Source organism: Seriola dumerili, unplaced genomic scaffold, assembly GCF_002260705.1.
Source record: "Seriola dumerili isolate Sdu_G_001 unplaced genomic scaffold, Sdu_1.0 BDQW01000723.1, whole genome shotgun sequence".
Classification (NCBI taxonomy): Eukaryota; Metazoa; Chordata; class Actinopteri; order Carangiformes; family Carangidae; genus Seriola; species Seriola dumerili.
In genome coordinates this window covers 724,593-744,071 of record NW_019174978.1, presented here as the reverse complement: position 1 = coordinate 744,071, position 19,479 = coordinate 724,593, and the positions used below count along the sequence as shown (strand labels likewise).

Sequence of the window (19,479 nt, the reverse complement as noted above, 5' to 3'; positions counted from 1 at the left end):
TTAAGCCTTGGACTCCCTCTACTGGCTCATATAACATGCTGATAAAAAGGCTGTGGATATGGTGGGACGTCAAGATGTCTCTTCAGTGGAACAGCCTCCCTGAGGAAGATTAAAACAAATTGTTAGAAAAGAGACTCCAGCCAACCAATAGTGAAAGTCTGAATCTGGAGGAGAAATGTTGATTTTTTTTCCCTCATAATTAACCAACACTGTCACTACAGCAAGATGAAAACCACAAGGGCAACTTTATATGGAATTTCATATAGTCTAATGATTTGGGGAAAATATAGACAAATGTAGTTCATCAAGGAGTTTAAGAGTTAAAACAATTAGTTTATAAGTTTCCTATTGATCCCTCCCCAAGGTCTCTTATCCCAACAATGGGAGACAGGCTCATTACTCTAAAAGACAACCTTATAGACAGTAGGGACTGATAAAGCTGGATCAATGCCACTGATCAGTTCCCACCTTAGCATGGATAAGCACACAGAAGTAGAAAAGACAGAAAGAGCATTCTCTTTAAATGAAAGCTTTCAAAGTCTTTGGGCTTGTATACACCAGGAGTCTGATGTAACCATCCCTTATTGCCATAGTCTCAGGGAAGATAGTTAAAAGGGAAACCCAAATCCAATCCATTACAGTGAATTAATAATCCCTAAAATTAAACTGTTAAACTACTTTAGCCATAGAGTTGATGGAGCACTCCATCTTTAACAACACTAACAGTCCATATTAGTCACACTCATGGCTGTGTGGGGCTGTAATGCTTATTGCACACCATAAAACTATGGATGGGTGGAACCAGAAGAAAGACCATGTTCGTTTTCCTATTCACCCCCCCCCCACACACACCACACACACACACACCCCACCCCCCCACCCCATATCACATTTTCAGTTAGCTTACTTCCTTTTTTTCTACATACATATTTACAATGAATCTCAATATTTAAGCCAACATGGAGGATTAGCTCTTATTCAGAGGAAAAAACAATGGGAATTTGAACTGATCTACTATTTGATATGACTGAAAACTCAAGCGCAGATACTAAATGGACCTTTAGGGGAGACTGTTTTATCTACTATCCTTTTCTATTCAGCAGGTGGTCTGTCTTGCTGACAATCAACCAGTATCACATGCATGTTACCTGATGAGATAACAGGAATTTAAAACACATATGTATCAAAACCAAATCAGATCAATTAAAAAGGCTTAACTGGCATGAATGATGATGTTACTTTATTGCCAAATTAATTAACATACTACTAATAATTGCATTTTAATAAGAAATCATTCAGTCTATTGTATTGTATAGTATTGTATTGTATCCAGGTTGTAGTCCAGGTGTGCATTCAGCCTGAAACCTAAATGTTTCCCTATTTTTATTGAACCCTGAGGGTCTGACTCACCAGTTACAGTATCAGACTGTTTTTGCTTCATGTGGCCTCATGGACACTCCTTCCTCCATGTCAACTGTACGGAAATCTGAACTTTGGGCGGACTGTTTGGCAGCCTGTTCACTTCCCTCTCTCTTCCATGCGACTACGGCTGTGTGTCACAGTAGCAATAGGCATGCTACTAAACGGAATAAATTGCTAAAGTGAACTTTTATAAGTTTTTCCTCTCTTTCATCATGGGTGACTCGGACGCGGTCGGGGCCTTTACTCGACGGAGAAGAGCGACTTTCGCAGCGGGGAGAGTTGCGAGTTTGCAGCCGATGAACGGGAGGTCTGCAGCGGTATGTCAGAGCTCAGCGATCGCTGACATTAGCACCGACAATGGTTCGGAGAAAAAACGTGAGCATTCACTGGAGAGAGCCCTGTTTAAATCAAAGAATGAGAAAAAGAAACGCAGGAATGACATTGGTGACAGACTGAGGTGAGTACCAAACCTACCCAAGTGTTTCTTTGATGAAAGTTTAGCAGTGTTTGTTTTGTCATCAAGTGGCTAACGTTAAGCTTTAAAGGACCCGCCGCTAAAGCTATATTTATTTTAAGCTATCACTATTGCCGCCTAATTTAGTAGGTGTCGTAATTAACGTTAGCTAGTTTAAATTTGCAGCAGGAGGAGAGGGGTTAACGGCTGGTCAGTGTAGGACAGGTGGGGTCGTTCAGGGTCATCCTGAACAAGCCCTGCTCATTTTGTGTCTGTTGTAAGTCACTCGTTCATATTTAGATTCCCAGTGTCCCAGTGCTGCATGGCAGAGAAACAAAAACATTAGCCCTTACCCTTCATGGCTCAAGGATATACACACAGCTAATTTGGGCTTGTGGGCTCTTTCATTGATCAGGGGCGGATCTAATGGGTGTCCCATGAAAAGGAATGAAATGTGCTTAATCTCCTTAGGCAGTGTTCCAGTTGCATAATACTAAAGTATACCCTGTGAACTAATTTTGATACAGTACTACTTAGTATATTGTATACAAGAAATGAGTATACTTTATTGTTGTGTACCACCAGGGAATAATAAAAAGAGGGTGCCAAGGGACATTATCAATAACATCAAGTACAACTTTGGTCAGTTTTGAATATTTAACAAGTAGCAAACAAATATGATTTCACATCTATTAATTACTTTATGCTTTGTCTGAACTGCTGCCTCTCATTTATTTTTGAAACCTTTGCATAATTTAATAAATAAGGTAATGAATTAATCTCCTTTGGGTAAAAATTTTGTGGCTAAAGTAAATTCCAGTAAATTTGACAATGTAACATCTAATAATATTAATCATTTACATCACAAACACAAATAGTCTAACAGAAATGGTGTGATGATTAATAAATAAAATAAAATAACAGCAGAACTTTCATTCAACCACAAATGAAACAGGTTACTGTTTACTGGGTATGGATAATGTATCGATTACATTTCAAGTCACATAGTGTTATTCAAAGCATATATTTTGCATGTTTGAATAGTTTTGGCCAAGTGAATAGGGACATTTACTGCTTAAAGCCCTTATTTACAAGTGGGGAAAACAATCAGATTTCTGAATAGTTTTATTGCTGAGATAAATAAAATACAAAAATATAAGGAGTAAGTTGAGTAGTTTACTCAAATTAGTCAGAGAGTAAGTTGAACAATGCTGGAAAAAAATGTCCCATGGTTGAACCTAATCACTGACCCCCTTTTGTTGTTGTTGTTGTTCTTCTTCTTCTTCTTCTTACTGAAACTGACAGATGTCGTTGTACGTCCACAAAACACTTTCATCTTTTTCCTCATAGTTATATTCCATGTGTCAAATGTAAATAAACCTAAATTAAGATTATATTATTCTTGATTGATCCATGCCTCCATCTATTTCTGTAGCTGTCACAGGACACAGGAGTCCCTGCTGACTTCAACCAGTGGTTACAATAACTACAGAGGAATCCTCAATTGGTGTGTGGTAATGCTGGTAAGACATAAGTGTGCACACACACAAATTAACACATACATATAGACACACACATGACTCCATATGTTGTATATAAGGACAAATGTGAAAACACATCTACTGTTTCGGCTCTCCAACCTGGGAATTTGTGACCACTGAAAACAGCTTTTGGAAGACACTCAAAAGTTGGTAAATTTGTAAGTCTTATATAGCTGTGTGAATGGGAAAGGTGCCGTATATGCAGGCATGCAGGACATAACATTTGCATGTACTTCCAGCTCTCAGCAGTGTTAAGAAGCCAAATTGCATTTGTGTCTGATCTGTCTGAATTTTTTCAAAACATCCAAATGAGCAAGTACAGTAAAATAATTTAATATAATTAACAAGTTTATGTCAAACTCAACATCTTTCACAGCTCTCACTCCTCTGTGCTTGGAAGAAGTGACAGAATATAAGAAAAGGAGAGAAGAGGAGGCTAGCAAAGGCTTTTTGTTAATCCAGGCTTTGAACACAGATTTTTGTGTTCATCGCAGGAGGTTTTCCTTCATTCCCACTGAACTTCTGTCCCATCCCCAGGCATAAGGCCTTTGTGCTGGGTAATGAGATATTACAATCCATTTAGAAAGAAGGAGAGTGAGGAGGAGAGATAAAAAGAATGATGGGAGGAGGAGGATGAAGAGGAGGAGAAATGGGGTGAGGAGAGGAAAGAGAGATATATGGGAAGCAACAGAAGAAGAGAGGAGAGCATAGAGGAGGATAATATGGAAGGATAAGTTTATTCAATTAAGGGAAGAAATGATTGAGAAGGATGAAAGAAACATAAGTAGAGAGAAAGGAGTAGGGAGTATTGTGTGACAGAAACACACAGCTAGACAGTTATGTCTTTAACTTTTGCCTTTTATTACAGGTGCTGAGTAATGCTCGCCTCTTCTTAGAAAACCTGTTGAGGTGGGTAAATTTGGAGTCTTTGAATAAATCTCATTTTTTTATTCCTGTATTTTTCACATAAATTATTGACAGTTATTTCTATAGGCTTCCTGTACTGCTTATACCCAGTGTGTCATTCTTAAACAGAAATTACAGTGATGTTTGCAATATTCCAAAAAGAAGAACCACAGTCTCAAAAATGTTAAAAACTTCCTGCTCTTACAGAGTGCTTTTACTAATCCTTCAAAATCTTTGACATTAGAGCTTATTCACAGCCAGTATTTTGACATGTCATAGCAGGAAGAGCACAGCTGTGGGCTCAGGTGGTAGAGCAGGTTGGCTGATGGTGGCCAAGGTTGCGTAATGAATCATGGCGTCCGGCATAAAACCCATGCCAAATCAAATATGTGGATTGTACATCATAGCAGGAAAGGTACAAGTGTAATTAATACAACAACATCTGCATTTCACTTAGGGTCATTGAAATTGCTTACTTGCTTTTCCTGCTACGACATGTCAAAATGTCTGCTGTAAAAAAGTCCGTAAAGGGATATCTATATATGGCATCAATTGTAAACAACTGACTAAATTTCAATCATTCATTTCCTTTATATTGACAATATACATGCAGTGGGTAGTTCTTTAACATTTAACATTTTTTAATTTGCCTGTTTCTTTTTTGTTTGTTTGTTTGTTTGTTTGTCAGGTACGGCGTGCTGGTGGACCCTATTCAGGTTGTCTCTTTGTTTCTCAATGATCCATACAGCTGGCCAGCAGCATGCCTGGTGATTGGTAGGTAAACTTTAAAAAATAACTGCCCCAAATATCAACACCATGGAAAGCAAACAATGCATTCTTGTGTTGAAGAAGAAAATTTTGAATAGTTGTTGAAAGTTCTGTTGATTATTAATACAAATGATTGTTTGATATTGATCATTTTAGTTGGGGTGGAAAAATCCCTTCAAACACGTGATCACTTGGTGCAGTGTGCTAGTGCTACAACTTGAGGGAAAATAAAGAATAAAAAGCTAGAACAAACAACCCACAATAGTTTCAATAAATAATAAGGGAGACGTGGGAGTCATATGTAGCTTTGTGGAACTGTGCACTAATATGTCTGAGAATGCCCCCCCAAGTGATATACACTCACACTTTAACTGAAAATAAACCATGTTTAGATAATTGGGTGAAATAACTGGACTAATTTCAAAACGGTAAACATGTTTTCATTAGTGTAGGTGGTGTGATCAGCCTCATTTTAAGCCATGCCTTGTTTTAAGACACACAGTGGCACATGCTATATTCAAAGTTCTTTATCTATATTTATTTTTATAGTATATTGCAGTGGAAATCTGCAGTGGTGCAGCTCGGTGTCTCTAGAGGGACAATCACCTGCCCTATATACTGCACACTGGTACAGTGCTGCAGAAAGAGGTGGCGAGATAAAATGGGGAGCAAAAGGATGAGAGAGAGATGAGTTGGAAGGAGGAGGGGTTGATGTAAAGCGATGCATTGTCACAAGGGAAAAGAAGAGAGGTGGAGAGATAGATGGAGTTAAGGTAAATGAAAATTGGTAAGAGACAGGTGGAACTGGAGTCTGTTTACAGTCGCATGGACAGTAAAGCAGCTCATTTCCAGAGGGCATTCAGTAGTCACTGCAGCAGTATACATACTCGCACACACGCACACACACACACACACACACACACACTCCAAACAAACAAATACCCCAACACACAGTATGATAATCTACCTGCAAAGTGGTAAGGTTTGAAAAACCAGTCTAGGAGGTTTTACGTTTAGCCAACTGACCTGTGAGCGACCAAAATGAAATGAATTTTACTCTAATGTAAGCTAATGTGATGTATTTCATTGCATCATAAATGTGTTGCTTTCAAAATGTCTCGCAAAAGTACTCTGGAGATACCTGGTGAAAGGTTTATGTGCATCGAACAGGTGCTAAATGGTGCTGTTTGTCTCAGTTTGATGCACAAGTGGATACAATAGTTGCTGTTTGTCAAAGATGCTGAAGAGGCCTGTTTCCAAAAGAGATGAAAAAACACATAAAATAGCATGCTATGACTTTCTTTTCATCTCCACCCTTCAGATACTTGATTTTTTTTATGTTTGATGAACACGCTCCCCCTCATCTGTAATTGGTCAGGGAAAACAAGATTTGGACCATTGTTGCTCTTTTCAGCATTTGGTAAATCGGAAAATAAAATATCATGATTAAAATCTGATTTGGTTGAACACTGCAGAAACAACAGCGTTATTTTATTTATTTATTCATTTATTTATGTATTTATTTATTTATTTACTTTTTGGGTGCTTTTTTTTCAGTGGAGCAAATTATGCTGAGTGTGTGCCAGGTTGTTTTTAAGTTACATTATAATAATGTTTCATGATACTATCATTAGCATATTCTCTGAATATCATAGTTGTCCCTGTGTTAAAAGCCACCTAGTTAAAAGAATTACTGTGAGGAAATTACACATAGTAGGCTTCCTGACTGTATGTGATTGTTGTTTACTCTGAAGAGTTGTTTCTGAGGGTAAGATAAAATGTGACATTTGCCTAAATATAGAATCTCATGTTACTATAATGAACATCTTTGCATAAGCCTAGAGAAGTGATGCCTACTTCATCTAACTAACTGCAAATTATGACATGTTGGATAAAAATAGTTTTCACTTGCAATTAGCTTGTTTAGTGCACATATTTGGTTACTGTCACATGAAAAAAGAGTTGTGCCTGAAAGGCATCTGTTCCTTCCTATAACCTTCTTGTCTCTTCAGTATATTGTGAAATAAAAAACAAGCATGTGGCTGAACCATTAAACAAATTGATTTGGAATAGCAATGCTGATGGATAGTTACACTGATGACAGGATGATAAGACCCTAGACTCAAAATGTCTGTTTACAATGCAGTTTACACATCTGTTCACTCTAGATTAGATGGATTGGCATGCTAATGCTCTGATTAGGGTCTTAAAATGGAACAATTGCTGCAATTATGTGCCATCAGTGTGGCTCAGCCTAGTCTAGTCAGGCTAATGAGCAATCTACATACCAGTGGTTTCCCTAAGTTCATTCAGCAGTGAGTTACCCTGCAGTTTAACCTGATACTGCTGCAAGATAAAAAAAAGGGGAAAATTTACATACAATTTAGCCTAATTTGCACCTTAGAGAATCAGGGTTAGTGGCACCAATTAATGCATAATAAAGTGTGCATTGAAGAAAAAGCGGGGCACCACAAAATTACCTCATCTATTTTTGGCTCAAAATGTCCCAAAACTAGCCCTGCTTTTTTAATGTAGATATTATACCAGAGCAAGTTCTTTCTTATCCAGGACAAAGTTTAACACAAAGGTCCTATAGGATAACTGAGGAAGGGGAGAATGTGACCAATATTTCATGCGTCTTGGCTGGTTGGTGGAGGTATAAAAGTAATTCTAGTTACTTTAATTTTGTACTCTCACCCTGTTGAGAAGTCGATCTGTAAGAGGAAAAAAAAGAATCTGGATTGTTTTAGATAAACTGACATGAGTCTGTACTGTTTTGTGTTTTGACAGTGTCCAATGTGTTCATTGTGGTGGCTCTCTACACAGAAAGGCAGCTATCGAAGGTGAGTGGGGAAACCCTGCTTTAACATCAGAGCACTGTGGATTTTAACTGAACTGTTGAATTCAGAGCACATTCCCAACTCCCAGGAGGGATTATTTTTCTAAAACTGTTCTCTAAAACTGACTGACTAGCTGACCCTCCCCAACTGCATCTGCATATGTTAAATGGTAAAATGGGAAAATTAGTTTCACCATCTGCATTTAGGACATATTCAGTTATGCTCTGGCTGTTTGGCATGAATATGGAACATTATGAGCCTTTTAAAACTTTACTAGGCCACCATAACTCAAAATGTAGTTCTGTTTTGAGTAAACAAATGCTTAAAAGTTTTTATGTTTAGCTGTATTCTTGTCAGTGTGTTTTAGAGTGAAAGCAATAACATAAGGAATGGAGTTAAAAATTTGCAAGCAAAATAAAGCCACTTCACAAGTCAGGTGACAGTGGTTTAAGACAGGACAACGTCCTGTTTTTAAGATTTATCATAAAAACTCCTGCTGCCCCTCTCTGTCTCTCTACTCAGGGATCATTCAGTGAACTTGTGGGATTTCTGGTCCATTGCATTAACATGGCAATCATGCTAACATTTCCTGCTGCAGTGGTTCTGCTGGTCCCCTCCGTGACCCCAGGTAAAATGTTTCACACTGTTATTAAAATACCATCTCTGCAGCTTTGGTACAAACTACATAACTGAGAGAAATAGTCGACTGAAACAGTAGCACCTTATGCAGCCAAACCATTATCCATTCAATGGTGGTTTGCAATGTAGTCATGTGTATAAAACAGAAAATAATATGATTGTAATGGGAGATTAAGAGGACTTTCACAACCTTGCCCTTCAGAGAAACAGTTGACCAGTTTGATAGTGCAGTAAAAAGACTTGTCTTATACAGAGTCATAATTGGAGCCGGTTAGTGGTAATGGACCAGTTGGTCATGACTGGATTATTTCCAGCTGGCTCTGAGGAGAGGAGGGGAGGGGAGGGGAGGGGAGGGGTTAGGGTGGGTTGGGGTGGTGTGCAGCAGGGTCATCTATTGGTCACCTTCCTCTGTCTTTATGAGGGTATATGACAGAAACCATGGCTGCCCTCCACAAACCGTGTGATTCCCTTTATGATGCATTTGCAATGCTGCACACTACATGATGCATAATATGACTCTGTGCTTAAGAAATACAGATATTCCCCTTTTAAATGTTGCTGTCGTGTGGTTAGTAAATGACTCAACATAGCCTGCAACACAATGGCTTACATTCAACAGAAAATGCCACTGTTGCAACAAGACCAACCAAAAAAAGCAACTTTTTATATTTTTGGAATAACAACATGTACGAAGAAGTGCATATTTGTAGAGTGATGGGTATTTTATCCACTGTTTCCCATTACCTCAGGCCGACCTGCGTCTGTTATGGTACAATTTGGTAAAATGTGGCTCCGCTACCAGGGTTTTATGCTCTTCTCTTGTGTCTCATGTAATGAACTTAAAATTGTAAATTATTTTCACTGCCACTGTCACTTTAACCCACAAATGTTAAACAGGTGGAGCATTTTTCACATGATTAACATAATGTATTTAGCTCAGATTTTTGGCGTAGCTGCAATCTTTTATTCTTTAAGCTTTAGTTGGATCCTAAACTTTATCACGATCATGAGAGATAGTGAGTTTAAAGTGTTTTTTGGTACACACTGTAGTGTTAATTTCATCCAGGAAAATCACTGTTTTAATGCTTTGCTACTCTCCCATTTTGGTATATTCTCTTCTCCTCTCCTCTCCTCTCCTCTCCTCTCCTCTCCTCTCCTCTCTTCTCCTTCTCCTCTGTTGTCTCACTGGGAGGTTAAGGAGTAAAGGAATCAGTCCATCTGTCTGTCTGTTCTCCTCTCTGCGCTGCTGTTCACACAGGAAGGGCGATGACAGAGGGCAGGTGTGTGTGTGTGTGTGTGTGTGTGTGTGTGTGTGTGTGTGTCTGTGTGTGTGTGTCTGTGTGTGTGTGTCTGTGTGTGTGTGTCTTGGTTCTTATGTAACCAGTATAGCTATTGTACATGAAGCAGAGTGCAAGGATCTCATATCAAGGTTCATTTTAAATTGTATTGAATTTCTTTTGAGGAATACTGTAATGATGAGGGAGCTCTGCTCTCTACTGTCTACTGCCATTATTTCATCATTTCCACTGCTTTTGATGTCTTTTAATGTGCCAAGTCTGGTGCAGGGAGAGTGTTTTACAAGTAGGTGTAAAACAAACTGTAACACTCTGCTTATGCAAACAGTATTCAACCATTATACATTAAGCAGTGTTCTTAGAGGTATTAAAGTGCTGAAAAGTTTTGTTGAACCGTCTTCATCATAAAACATGATGAAATAATTGACATAGAAAGCAACAATTCAAATATGAAGGAAAATTATCTTAGGTTGGTATATGTCTGTCTCAGCCATATGTTTATTTGGATGCAGATAGTCGAATAGCTTTCAGTGTAAAGAATAAGAAAAGAAGCAGAATTTTTCGGTTTTAATGTCCTCATAGTTTTCACATCTACAGTTCTAAACTTGATGATTATCCATATTGCACAGGTTAGGCGTGGTGTGTCAGGTGTATCAACTTGGCATCTGACATACATGCAGAAGGTATCGGATTACCTGATGGAGCTGAGCCTGGCTTTTCTGGTGGTGGAACCACTTTGAACTTTTTACCCTGATCAAGATACGTCCCCAAAGAGAAGAGACGCGTCTTACTGTGAAGCATGTCGACTTTAATCAGTGAATTGTCACATTCTGTCTTTGCCGTTCTACTGCTGGCGGAAAAAAACAACAAAAATCACGTAGTCAACCTAGCTGAGATTTTTGAAAATTTTAAGTGAGAGAGTTGGTGAGTTTCTGGGAAAATTCATGATCTGGGTGGGTAAATGTGGGTGGATGATTATTGGCTCCTCTGGCATGTTAAGCCCTGCCTTTTTGTATGTGTGTGTCTGTGATCACTATCTACTGTAACTGTCTGGCTGCCACATCGCGCCAGAGAGACAGATGGTTAATGGATAAGATTTGCTGTGTTTTGGTGTCAGGTATGCTAACCTCCACCTCACCCTGCAGGCACAACACACAGTTTTTATTTATGTGTGCATTTGTCTGTGTGTTTGTTCACATGTACGAGTTTGTGAGTGTATGTATGTTGGTGTGTGTCTTCACCTTCAGACTATTGTTAAAGTCTCTGTGGCCTCTGTGTGTGTGTGTGTGTGTCTGTGTCTGTGTCTGTGTGTGTGTGTGTGTGTGTGTGTGTGTATACATGCTTGCTCATCTTCAAAATATGTTGATTATCAAATCAGTTTTCCCCTATTGACAAATAAAGACAAACACTGGCACAATTTTATGTGTGTGCGCACATCCACACACACACAGCCACACTGGTAAACAACATGGTGACTGGCATAGTTACAGTGCTCTCATTTTGAGTTGAGATGATTTATTTTACTGGCCATGTTTTGCTGTTTGTTAAAGATCAAATGACGACCCCTCTCTCTGTCTCTCTTTCCCTTCCCCTTTCATTCTTTAAATCCTCCCTTCTCTCTCTCTCTTTGAGTTTCTCTTGCTCATTCTGCTCCCGCCTCTCCCTCCATCCTCCCATCTCACACTTTTTGTCCACTTTCTTCTCCTCTTTCTCTCTGTCCCCTCCTCTGTTCTTGCTCATTATTTTCTGCCCTCTAGTGGCTTTCCCTCATTTCTTCTTCTCATCTCTGTGTTCATCCACACAGTATGTCAGTTGGTTACATGTTCTCACACTACAGCCATGTCCACATCACAATGTTAACTAGGATCTCTCTTTCTCCCCCCCCTCTGTCAGTTGGTGGTGCGTTCGTACTTGGTATTTACACCATTCTCTTCCTAAAGCTGTATTCATACAAGGATGTCAACATGTGGTGCAGAGAGCTGAGCACTGCCAAGGCCAAGAAACTGGCCAGGTCACTGTCTTGTAAGTGACACACACACACACACACACACACACACACACACACACACACACACACACACACACACACACAGTGTAAGACATAACTGTAAATTAATTCCTCGCCAAGTTTCTGTTAATGCTTTGAATTTTTTTGTAACCCAGAGGATCCTCCAAGTTCCTTGCTCATGCTGTTACAGTGACATCTAATGGCAAACTTGTGATGCTGCAGTTGTCAGATTAATAAAACAAACAAAAAAACAAAGTATGTGTATCTAGCAAACAATATCTATCACAAATCTGTTTTGAAATTGTGGCTGTGAAACAAACACTGGTTTTTATTTGGTGTTTACAGTTGTCATTTGTTTTATTTTTATTTAACCCATAAAATAGAATATTACAGAACACATCATTTCAAGTGCCTTTACATTAGGCATAAGTGTTTATGTGTTAATTATTCCCACAGGTCCCTCACCACAGTATTTCAACAGAGGTGACCGCAAGGTGTGTTATCCGGGCAACCTCACCATCAGAGGTACTCCAATGCACCTTTCTAGTGTTGGCATGAAACTGAATTGGTCATGTTTCTTTCACGCCTTTTTGATTAATTGTGACATTGACCTCCTCTGCGCGTCTCTGTAGACATGTACTACTTTGTCTTTGCTCCGACTCTGTGCTACGAGCTCAACTTCCCTCGCTCTCCTGGGATTCGCATGAGTTTCCTGCTGAGAAGGCTGTTTGAAATGGTGAGGAAGTATCTCATGTCAGCATCAGCCAGGAAAACACTACGTTTACTGTAGATGTATGCTCAAGTGAAAAAGGGCGCTCTTCTCCTGATAATGATCAATCTAAGTGTTTCCTAAAAGTATTTCTGTAAGGCATCTCCCAAAAAAAGTACTCAAGGCCAAGTTTGTCTGCACAGCTGTGAAGATCTTAAAGATCTTAAAATTTGCTGTAAGTGATTGTGACGAGGGCGATTGATTTATTTTTATAAATACTGGGTCTTTTGCAGTTTTGGGCATCATTCAGACTGATTATGATAACATTTACAAGTTAACTGAATTGCTGAGATCTGGGGACATGGTGACAACAACATCTAAACAGTATAGTAGAATTACTTGGATGCCTCATGCCTCTTTTTTTGGAAGTTTGGAAGAAATGACAATATATTACTGTGAGATAATGTCACTCACTTTATGAATGTGTGTGTTTCTCCACAGCTGTTCTTCACCCAGCTGTTAGTTGGTCTCACTCAACAGGTACAGTCTTATGAACTAAGTCAAAACTGATGTATGGTGATACAATCTTCTGTCTGTTAAAAGTATTTTAATCTCATCATCTATATCAGTACTAGAATTTAAATGAAACTGATATGCAGTTAAGTCATTTCTCTGACTACCAGAAAGACATGTCATGAATAAACTACTCAAAAAAAACCCCAAAAAACTAATGCTTTCTTTTTTCATCTTGCTGTCTTTCAGTGGATGATTCCCATCATTCAAAGCTCGATGAAACCACTCGAGGTGAAGAAGACAGAATGACAGTGAAGCTTAATCTGTCAACAGAACAACCAGGTGTCATGTTGTTTTCAGATGCAAAGTGTGGCTGTGCATTTGTTAACCTATGGGTCTCTCCCCCCCCCCCCCCCCCCCCTCCTCTAGGACATGGATCTGTCCAGAATGACTGAGAGACTCTTACGATTAGCCGTGAGTAAAAACTCGACCCACGCAGTTTTAATAAGCTTGTTTGTCTGCAGCACTTTATAGGAGGAAACAGCATAAATTATAAATCATAGTTGTGTCTATAATCACAATATGTTAAGTCCATGAAGATGATTTTCAGCTCTTCTGCTCTGAATTTAAATTGTAACTCACATTTAGTTCCAGCAAGCAGTCGTGATGAAACTATAACTCTGCTCCACAGTCAGAATCTCCTCAATATTTTCATTTCAGTGGCATCTTTTCAAGATGTTTCTGTTGCACAAATTAAGAATTACATTACACACTGCATATTTTAAAATAGTCATGTATATTGTAGCATTTAGCTTACTGTACATGAGAATATACTATATATCATCATGACTATGCTCAGATTATAAGTAGGGAAGATGCTTGAGTTTTATATCAGGCTCCAACTCGAAGTTAGTTTTGGCTTCTCCTCCAAAATGTCTCACACTCATACAATTCATTCTTGTTCACGTGGATGCTCTGACCCTTCTCTAGGTTCCTAATCACCTGCTGTGGCTGATGTTTTTCTACTGGTTCTTCCACTCATCCATGAACTTCACTGCTGAGCTGCTGCGCTTTGGAGACAGACAGTTTTACCAGGACTGGTGGTAAGTTTGTGTGTCTGTTTGTGCCTGTGTTGTTTGTGAATTTTAAGAGGTGTGATGTACAGTGTTGACGGACCGACAGCTCAGAGTTGCTGCAAGCACTGGTATTTGCATGTGCATGTAGACAATTGCGTAGTGTAAGCATGTGTGTAGGATAATTTCAGTGCTTTAGGCCAAACAAGAGCTTGGAAAGTCTAGTTTCTTGTTTTATGAAAGTTTAAAACCATTTGGGCTTTCAGAGTGCCCCTACTAGAGTCAAACAATTACATTTTGACACATCATTTTGTGTATTGTACCTTTGCTGGTATTTTCATCGCTCAGTATACTGTAGGATAATTACTATTATTTAATTTTTTCCCACTTGATAATACAGTTTTCAGACTTTTTCATGTCCATCAAAATTAATTAAACTGCCAGAGAGCCTTTATTTAGTACCTTTAATGCTCAAACACTCAACTTCAACACTATTTCCTGACTCTTCTTTCAGGAACTCTGAGACGGTGACATATTTCTGGCAGAACTGGAACATCCCTGTACACAAGTGGTGTCTACGGTGAGTTACTCGCACACTAACACATTGAAAGGGAGCAATGAAGTTTATAGAACTGAGCACAGGAGACAGCAGCAGGTTTGATGCAGGGAGAAAGACTTAACAAGGCTATTTGGGAAACTCAATTATCTGGCTGAGATTAAGTGGTAGTAATAAATACAGTGCCCACAGCCAGTTCCATGTACACTAACATAGCAGCAAAAGCAGTGAGGTTATATTAAACAAGACAAAGCAAATAAAAGGCTATTTAGAGTCTTTAAAGAGGCTTTACTACTTTGACTTCCAATCAGTTAGGAAGACACTTCAACATATTAGAAAGCAGGGAATAAAATAGCAAGTGACTGATGGAACAAATGAGTGAACTCTTTTCTACAAGTTGTGTCAGTGCATTTGATTTTTCTAATGTATGCATCCATATACGCATTTAGGGTTGCAGCTAATGATCATTGTCATCATTGATTATTCTGCCAATTATTTTCTTGACTTATAAAATAGTCTATAAAATGACAGACAATAGTAAGAAAGTTCAAAGTGGCATCATCATTATCCTTCTTTTGAGTCTTAAAGTCAAAGATATTCAGTTTATTGTCATATATGACAAAGTAAAGCAGCAGATCTCCACATTTAAGAAGCTCTAAATAGAGATTTTTTGCTTGAAAAAGAAACCAATCAGTTGATATACTAATTACTTCAGCTCTGATCTGTGTATTGACTGGTTTGATAATCCTTCCCTTTGTCTGTCTTCTAGCCACTTTTACAAGCCGCTGCTGAGGAGTGGATTCAGTAAAATAGTCAGCCAATCAGCTGTCTTCCTCTTGTCGGCTTTCTTCCATGAGGTAAGAGATAAGAGAATAGCTACTTTTAATATATAGATAGATAGATAGATAGATAGATAGATAGATAGATAGATACTTACTTTATTTATCCCCTAGGGGAAATTCATGGTGGTATGTAGACAAGTCTTGGGCTGGTCTAAGTGTAGATCAGGTACACGTAATCTCTGCTATGGAGAGGGAAGTTTTACCCTTCCCTCTCCATTTCTTCAAAACTATAAAATCCTCTGTCAGGTAATTGCTGCTGTGCAGAAGCTGAGGCTATATTTTATCAATTAAAGTAATAAAATTATTATTACCTGTCTGCCTCTGTGTCTTAGTACCTGGTGAGTGTTCCGCTCAGGATGTTCAGACTTTGGGCCTTCATGGGCATGATGGCGCAGGTAAGACCCAACACATATAACTGATAACAAACTTTCAGCTGTGGCTGGCACTGATCTTGCACCGAAATGATAGTTTTCCTTTAAGACTGTATAATATGCATTGCGACCATGGTAAACCAAATGACAGGTATAGGTAGGTTAGAGGTAGGTCACACAAAAAGTCAAATTAAAGACAAATGGATGATGTTCCTTCTGTGTCCTATGGGGTATTTTAAAATGTGTTCTCAGTGTTTGGCCTTGGTTCCAGCATCATTAATTTAATTAATGGCCACATTTGCATAACAGGGCATGTTTTGGGTATCATGGGGAATATGGTGGGACAATAGACAATATAAGTGCCTCTTGTTCTTTGCTGATGCTGTTAGTTCGTTATACATCATAGTTTGCTGAGTCATACAACACAAACAACAGAAAAAAGAAAAAAAATACATACAGAAAATTGAGACTGTAATTAGTCATTAAAAAAACAATATCACCCACTATGTTTATTTAATTACCTTTTTTTATTGACTCTTCAGCTTCCATTAGCCTGGTTTGTTGGTCGCTTCTTGCGTGGTAACTATGGCAACGCTGCAGTGTGGATGTCCATCATCATTGGTCAGCCATTCGCCGTCTTGATGTACGTCCATGACTATTACGTCCTGCACTACAGACAGGAGGCCGACTGATGTGCACACACACATGCACACGCACACACACATACACATACACATACACATACACATACACATACACATACACATACACATACACACACCTTTAAATACTATTAGTCTAAAGGGCAGGTATCAACTATTGTCCGCTGCATGTCAGGATCACGTCTCACAGCATGTTTACATTAGACACTTTGGCCATTGTGTCTACCTGCTGGGAAAGCTAACAATAGCTTATGGAGGCAAAAATATTTCAATTTTTAAAGTGGACAGTGCAGCAAAATGTCAGTCTGTCAGAAACACTACTGTACATTAAGTAAGCAGGGAACAGTAACTAGTTACTCAGGTGATTTTTCAGACGACAGCACAGTTTGGGTTGAAATGTGACATGAATGGATAATTTATTGTATTCGGTACAAAAACTTTTCTTTTAATCATAAAGTTCCATAAAGATTTTCCTCTTCAGTTGTGAACAGTGTGGTGACTATAGCCGGATTTTATAAAATGTTAAGTCGACAGCATGATTCAAGTGCCTTGTTGGAAGTAATGATCCTCTGTGTTTCTTCCTTTCTGTTTGTTGTCTTTCGAAGGCGTCTTAATCTCTCTGTTTTTACTGTGAGATGGAAACATCACAAGGAGCAATGAATGTATGCAGACAGGATTTTATTAATAGATGATTTTTATTTGTTTTATGTTTTACTTTGTCAATTATGAAAAAGGCCAGCGTTACTGTATGTCTGTTTTTATACATATATAAATATATACATGATTTGCGTTACAATTATACAGCTCATATGAGTACATTTTTGGTCTATTGATTTTTTCTTTGGATCAGAAAAATCCATAGTATGAAAAATCTATGCATCACTGTTATTGACATTCTAGTATCTCACTAGACTGTTGCCAATTAATGATGTCTAATGGTGTGTCTAAGTACAATGTGTGTGTCTGAAAATAAACATTCAAAGAGTTCACTTGAAGTCTTGTTATTAACTGTGTGTTGTTTTGTGCCGTTGTTTTTCATATGTGTTTAAACATGAACCTACCTAAAGCTGACAGGTTTTGTTCTTGGAATTGAAAGACACGAAGAGCCAGAAGAGAAAGAGTCGGATTTTCATGACTTTCATGCATTTGTTATACGGTAGCTGACAAATTAATGCAAGAGGTTTAAGACTCTGAACTGAAGAAAGTCAAAGTTGCTTTTTAGAATGCATAGAGGCAACTGCATGCACAGTTTGTAGGGCTTTAAAAATAAGACTTGTGGCACGTCAGATCAAATTTTTCCAAGTCTCAATTCTAGGCAAGAACAACTTCCAATGTTTTAGACAGAAGAGAGAGCTCAGAAATTCTAAGAAAAATAACACACCCTGAGTGCTGTAATATACTTCAGTCTACAATAATGTGTGAGTAAGTTTATCTTTCTCATCAGAACATCAATCTAACAACTAAAAAGAGATGCAAAATGACCACAGACACACAAAATTAATAAAATACATGTAACACAATACGAAGCAGTGCAAAACAAGCACAATGACATACAAAACACTCACAGAGAGACACAAAACAAGCATGACCATAATGAGATGCGAAATGACAAAAATGACTTGTGTCTTTCAGTCTGTGGTTCTTGCTCCTATATATGAGGTGTGGGGTGCCTTTTTGCAAGTCCATGCCCAGGGGCCCATTGTCTCATAATCCGTCCATGAGCTTGCAGTTTTGCACTCTACACCATCCAATGAGTCAGATCTTTACTTTACTGTAGGGACTCTGGGTTGCAACTCCTGCAGTTCCTTCCAATCTAAAACACTTATTTCAACCCTTACCACTGATCCTGTGTACTGCTGTATGTGCACTAGTCTTTCTGCCATTACTGTAACTGCCAGTGGCCTCTGTTATCAAATTCAAGTTCCCATTGAGGGAGGCTCTGAATAATCCATTCCACCAGCTCCACAAATCTGTCCAGATGTTGTTTTTCTTCTGTGTTTTTCCCCAGATCTCGACTCTTCTTGCTGCTCATTTCCTAATTGTTCAGAGGCTTGTGCTCCAGTCAAAAAACAAAGGTCACTCCAATCCTGTGATATTAATTTAAAATATTTTTTTCCTCAGAAAATACCTCAGTTCACCCAAATCCCAAATCATGACTCATATTTAATCTCCTGTACTCACACTCACAGATGACCCCAAAGTGTCTTTTACACTCTCATTTATTGTGCAAGACTTGTTTCTTATATGTGTGCTCTGAGATCACATTAATACTGTCAGTTTAAAGTCAGTTTTGACAAGAACATCTGCTAAAAGCCAAGACCGTAAACATATAATGTAAATGACATTCACCATGTCTCCTCACTGTCTCCACACACAGTCACTACTAATTCTCCTGTACTCAGTCAGGCACTCAGCACGCCACATGCTAAATGATTTAACACCATCATTAGTCAGCAATATCCATCAAGATGAGGGTACCTACCAGGCTGAATATCAATCTTACCACTACAACTTTGCTACTGGGCACCCAGGGGCACACAATCATGTCACAAATGTGTCTGTGTGACTGTGTGACTGCGTGTCTGTGTGCATGTGTGCGTCGATTTGTCAACCAGACAGGACTGTGAACCTGTATCTTGTCAGGTTGACAGTGAATTAAACAGCAAGTCTGAGGCAAATCTCAAAGTTTCTGTGGCCGTGTGTGTACACGCTCTGCGAGTGGGACATTTGGTTAAACAATCGTCAGTGGGGATTAGAGTGTAGAAGAGACAGGAGACGTGGCTTTGCAGATCATACGACATGATATAGAGAATCAGCCCAAACTAAAATGTGCTAACTTATTTTTTCCATTTTTTTAATTCCAAAAAAAAGGAGCTAAGA

At 38.7% G+C, this 19,479-nt stretch overlaps 1 protein-coding gene across 1 annotated transcript; it reads left to right on the top strand.

Annotated features, from left to right (window-relative positions):
* The first annotated feature begins 1,512 nt into the window (after positions 1-1,512).
* LOC111236802 (diacylglycerol O-acyltransferase 1-like) lies at positions 1,513-17,588 on the top strand. Its single transcript, XM_022765662.1, has 17 exons — positions 1,513-1,879; positions 3,312-3,399; positions 4,286-4,326; positions 5,012-5,097; positions 7,882-7,934; positions 8,454-8,559; positions 11,759-11,887; positions 12,330-12,398; positions 12,506-12,609; positions 13,084-13,122; positions 13,345-13,386; positions 13,525-13,569; positions 14,086-14,198; positions 14,683-14,748; positions 15,494-15,581; positions 15,899-15,961; positions 16,480-17,588. Exons 1-17 carry the CDS (start codon positions 1,635-1,637, stop codon positions 16,627-16,629), a joined length of 1,527 nt encoding a protein of 508 aa, XP_022621383.1. The 5' UTR covers positions 1,513-1,634; the 3' UTR covers positions 16,630-17,588.
* Positions 17,589-19,479: the final 1,891 nt, after the last annotated feature.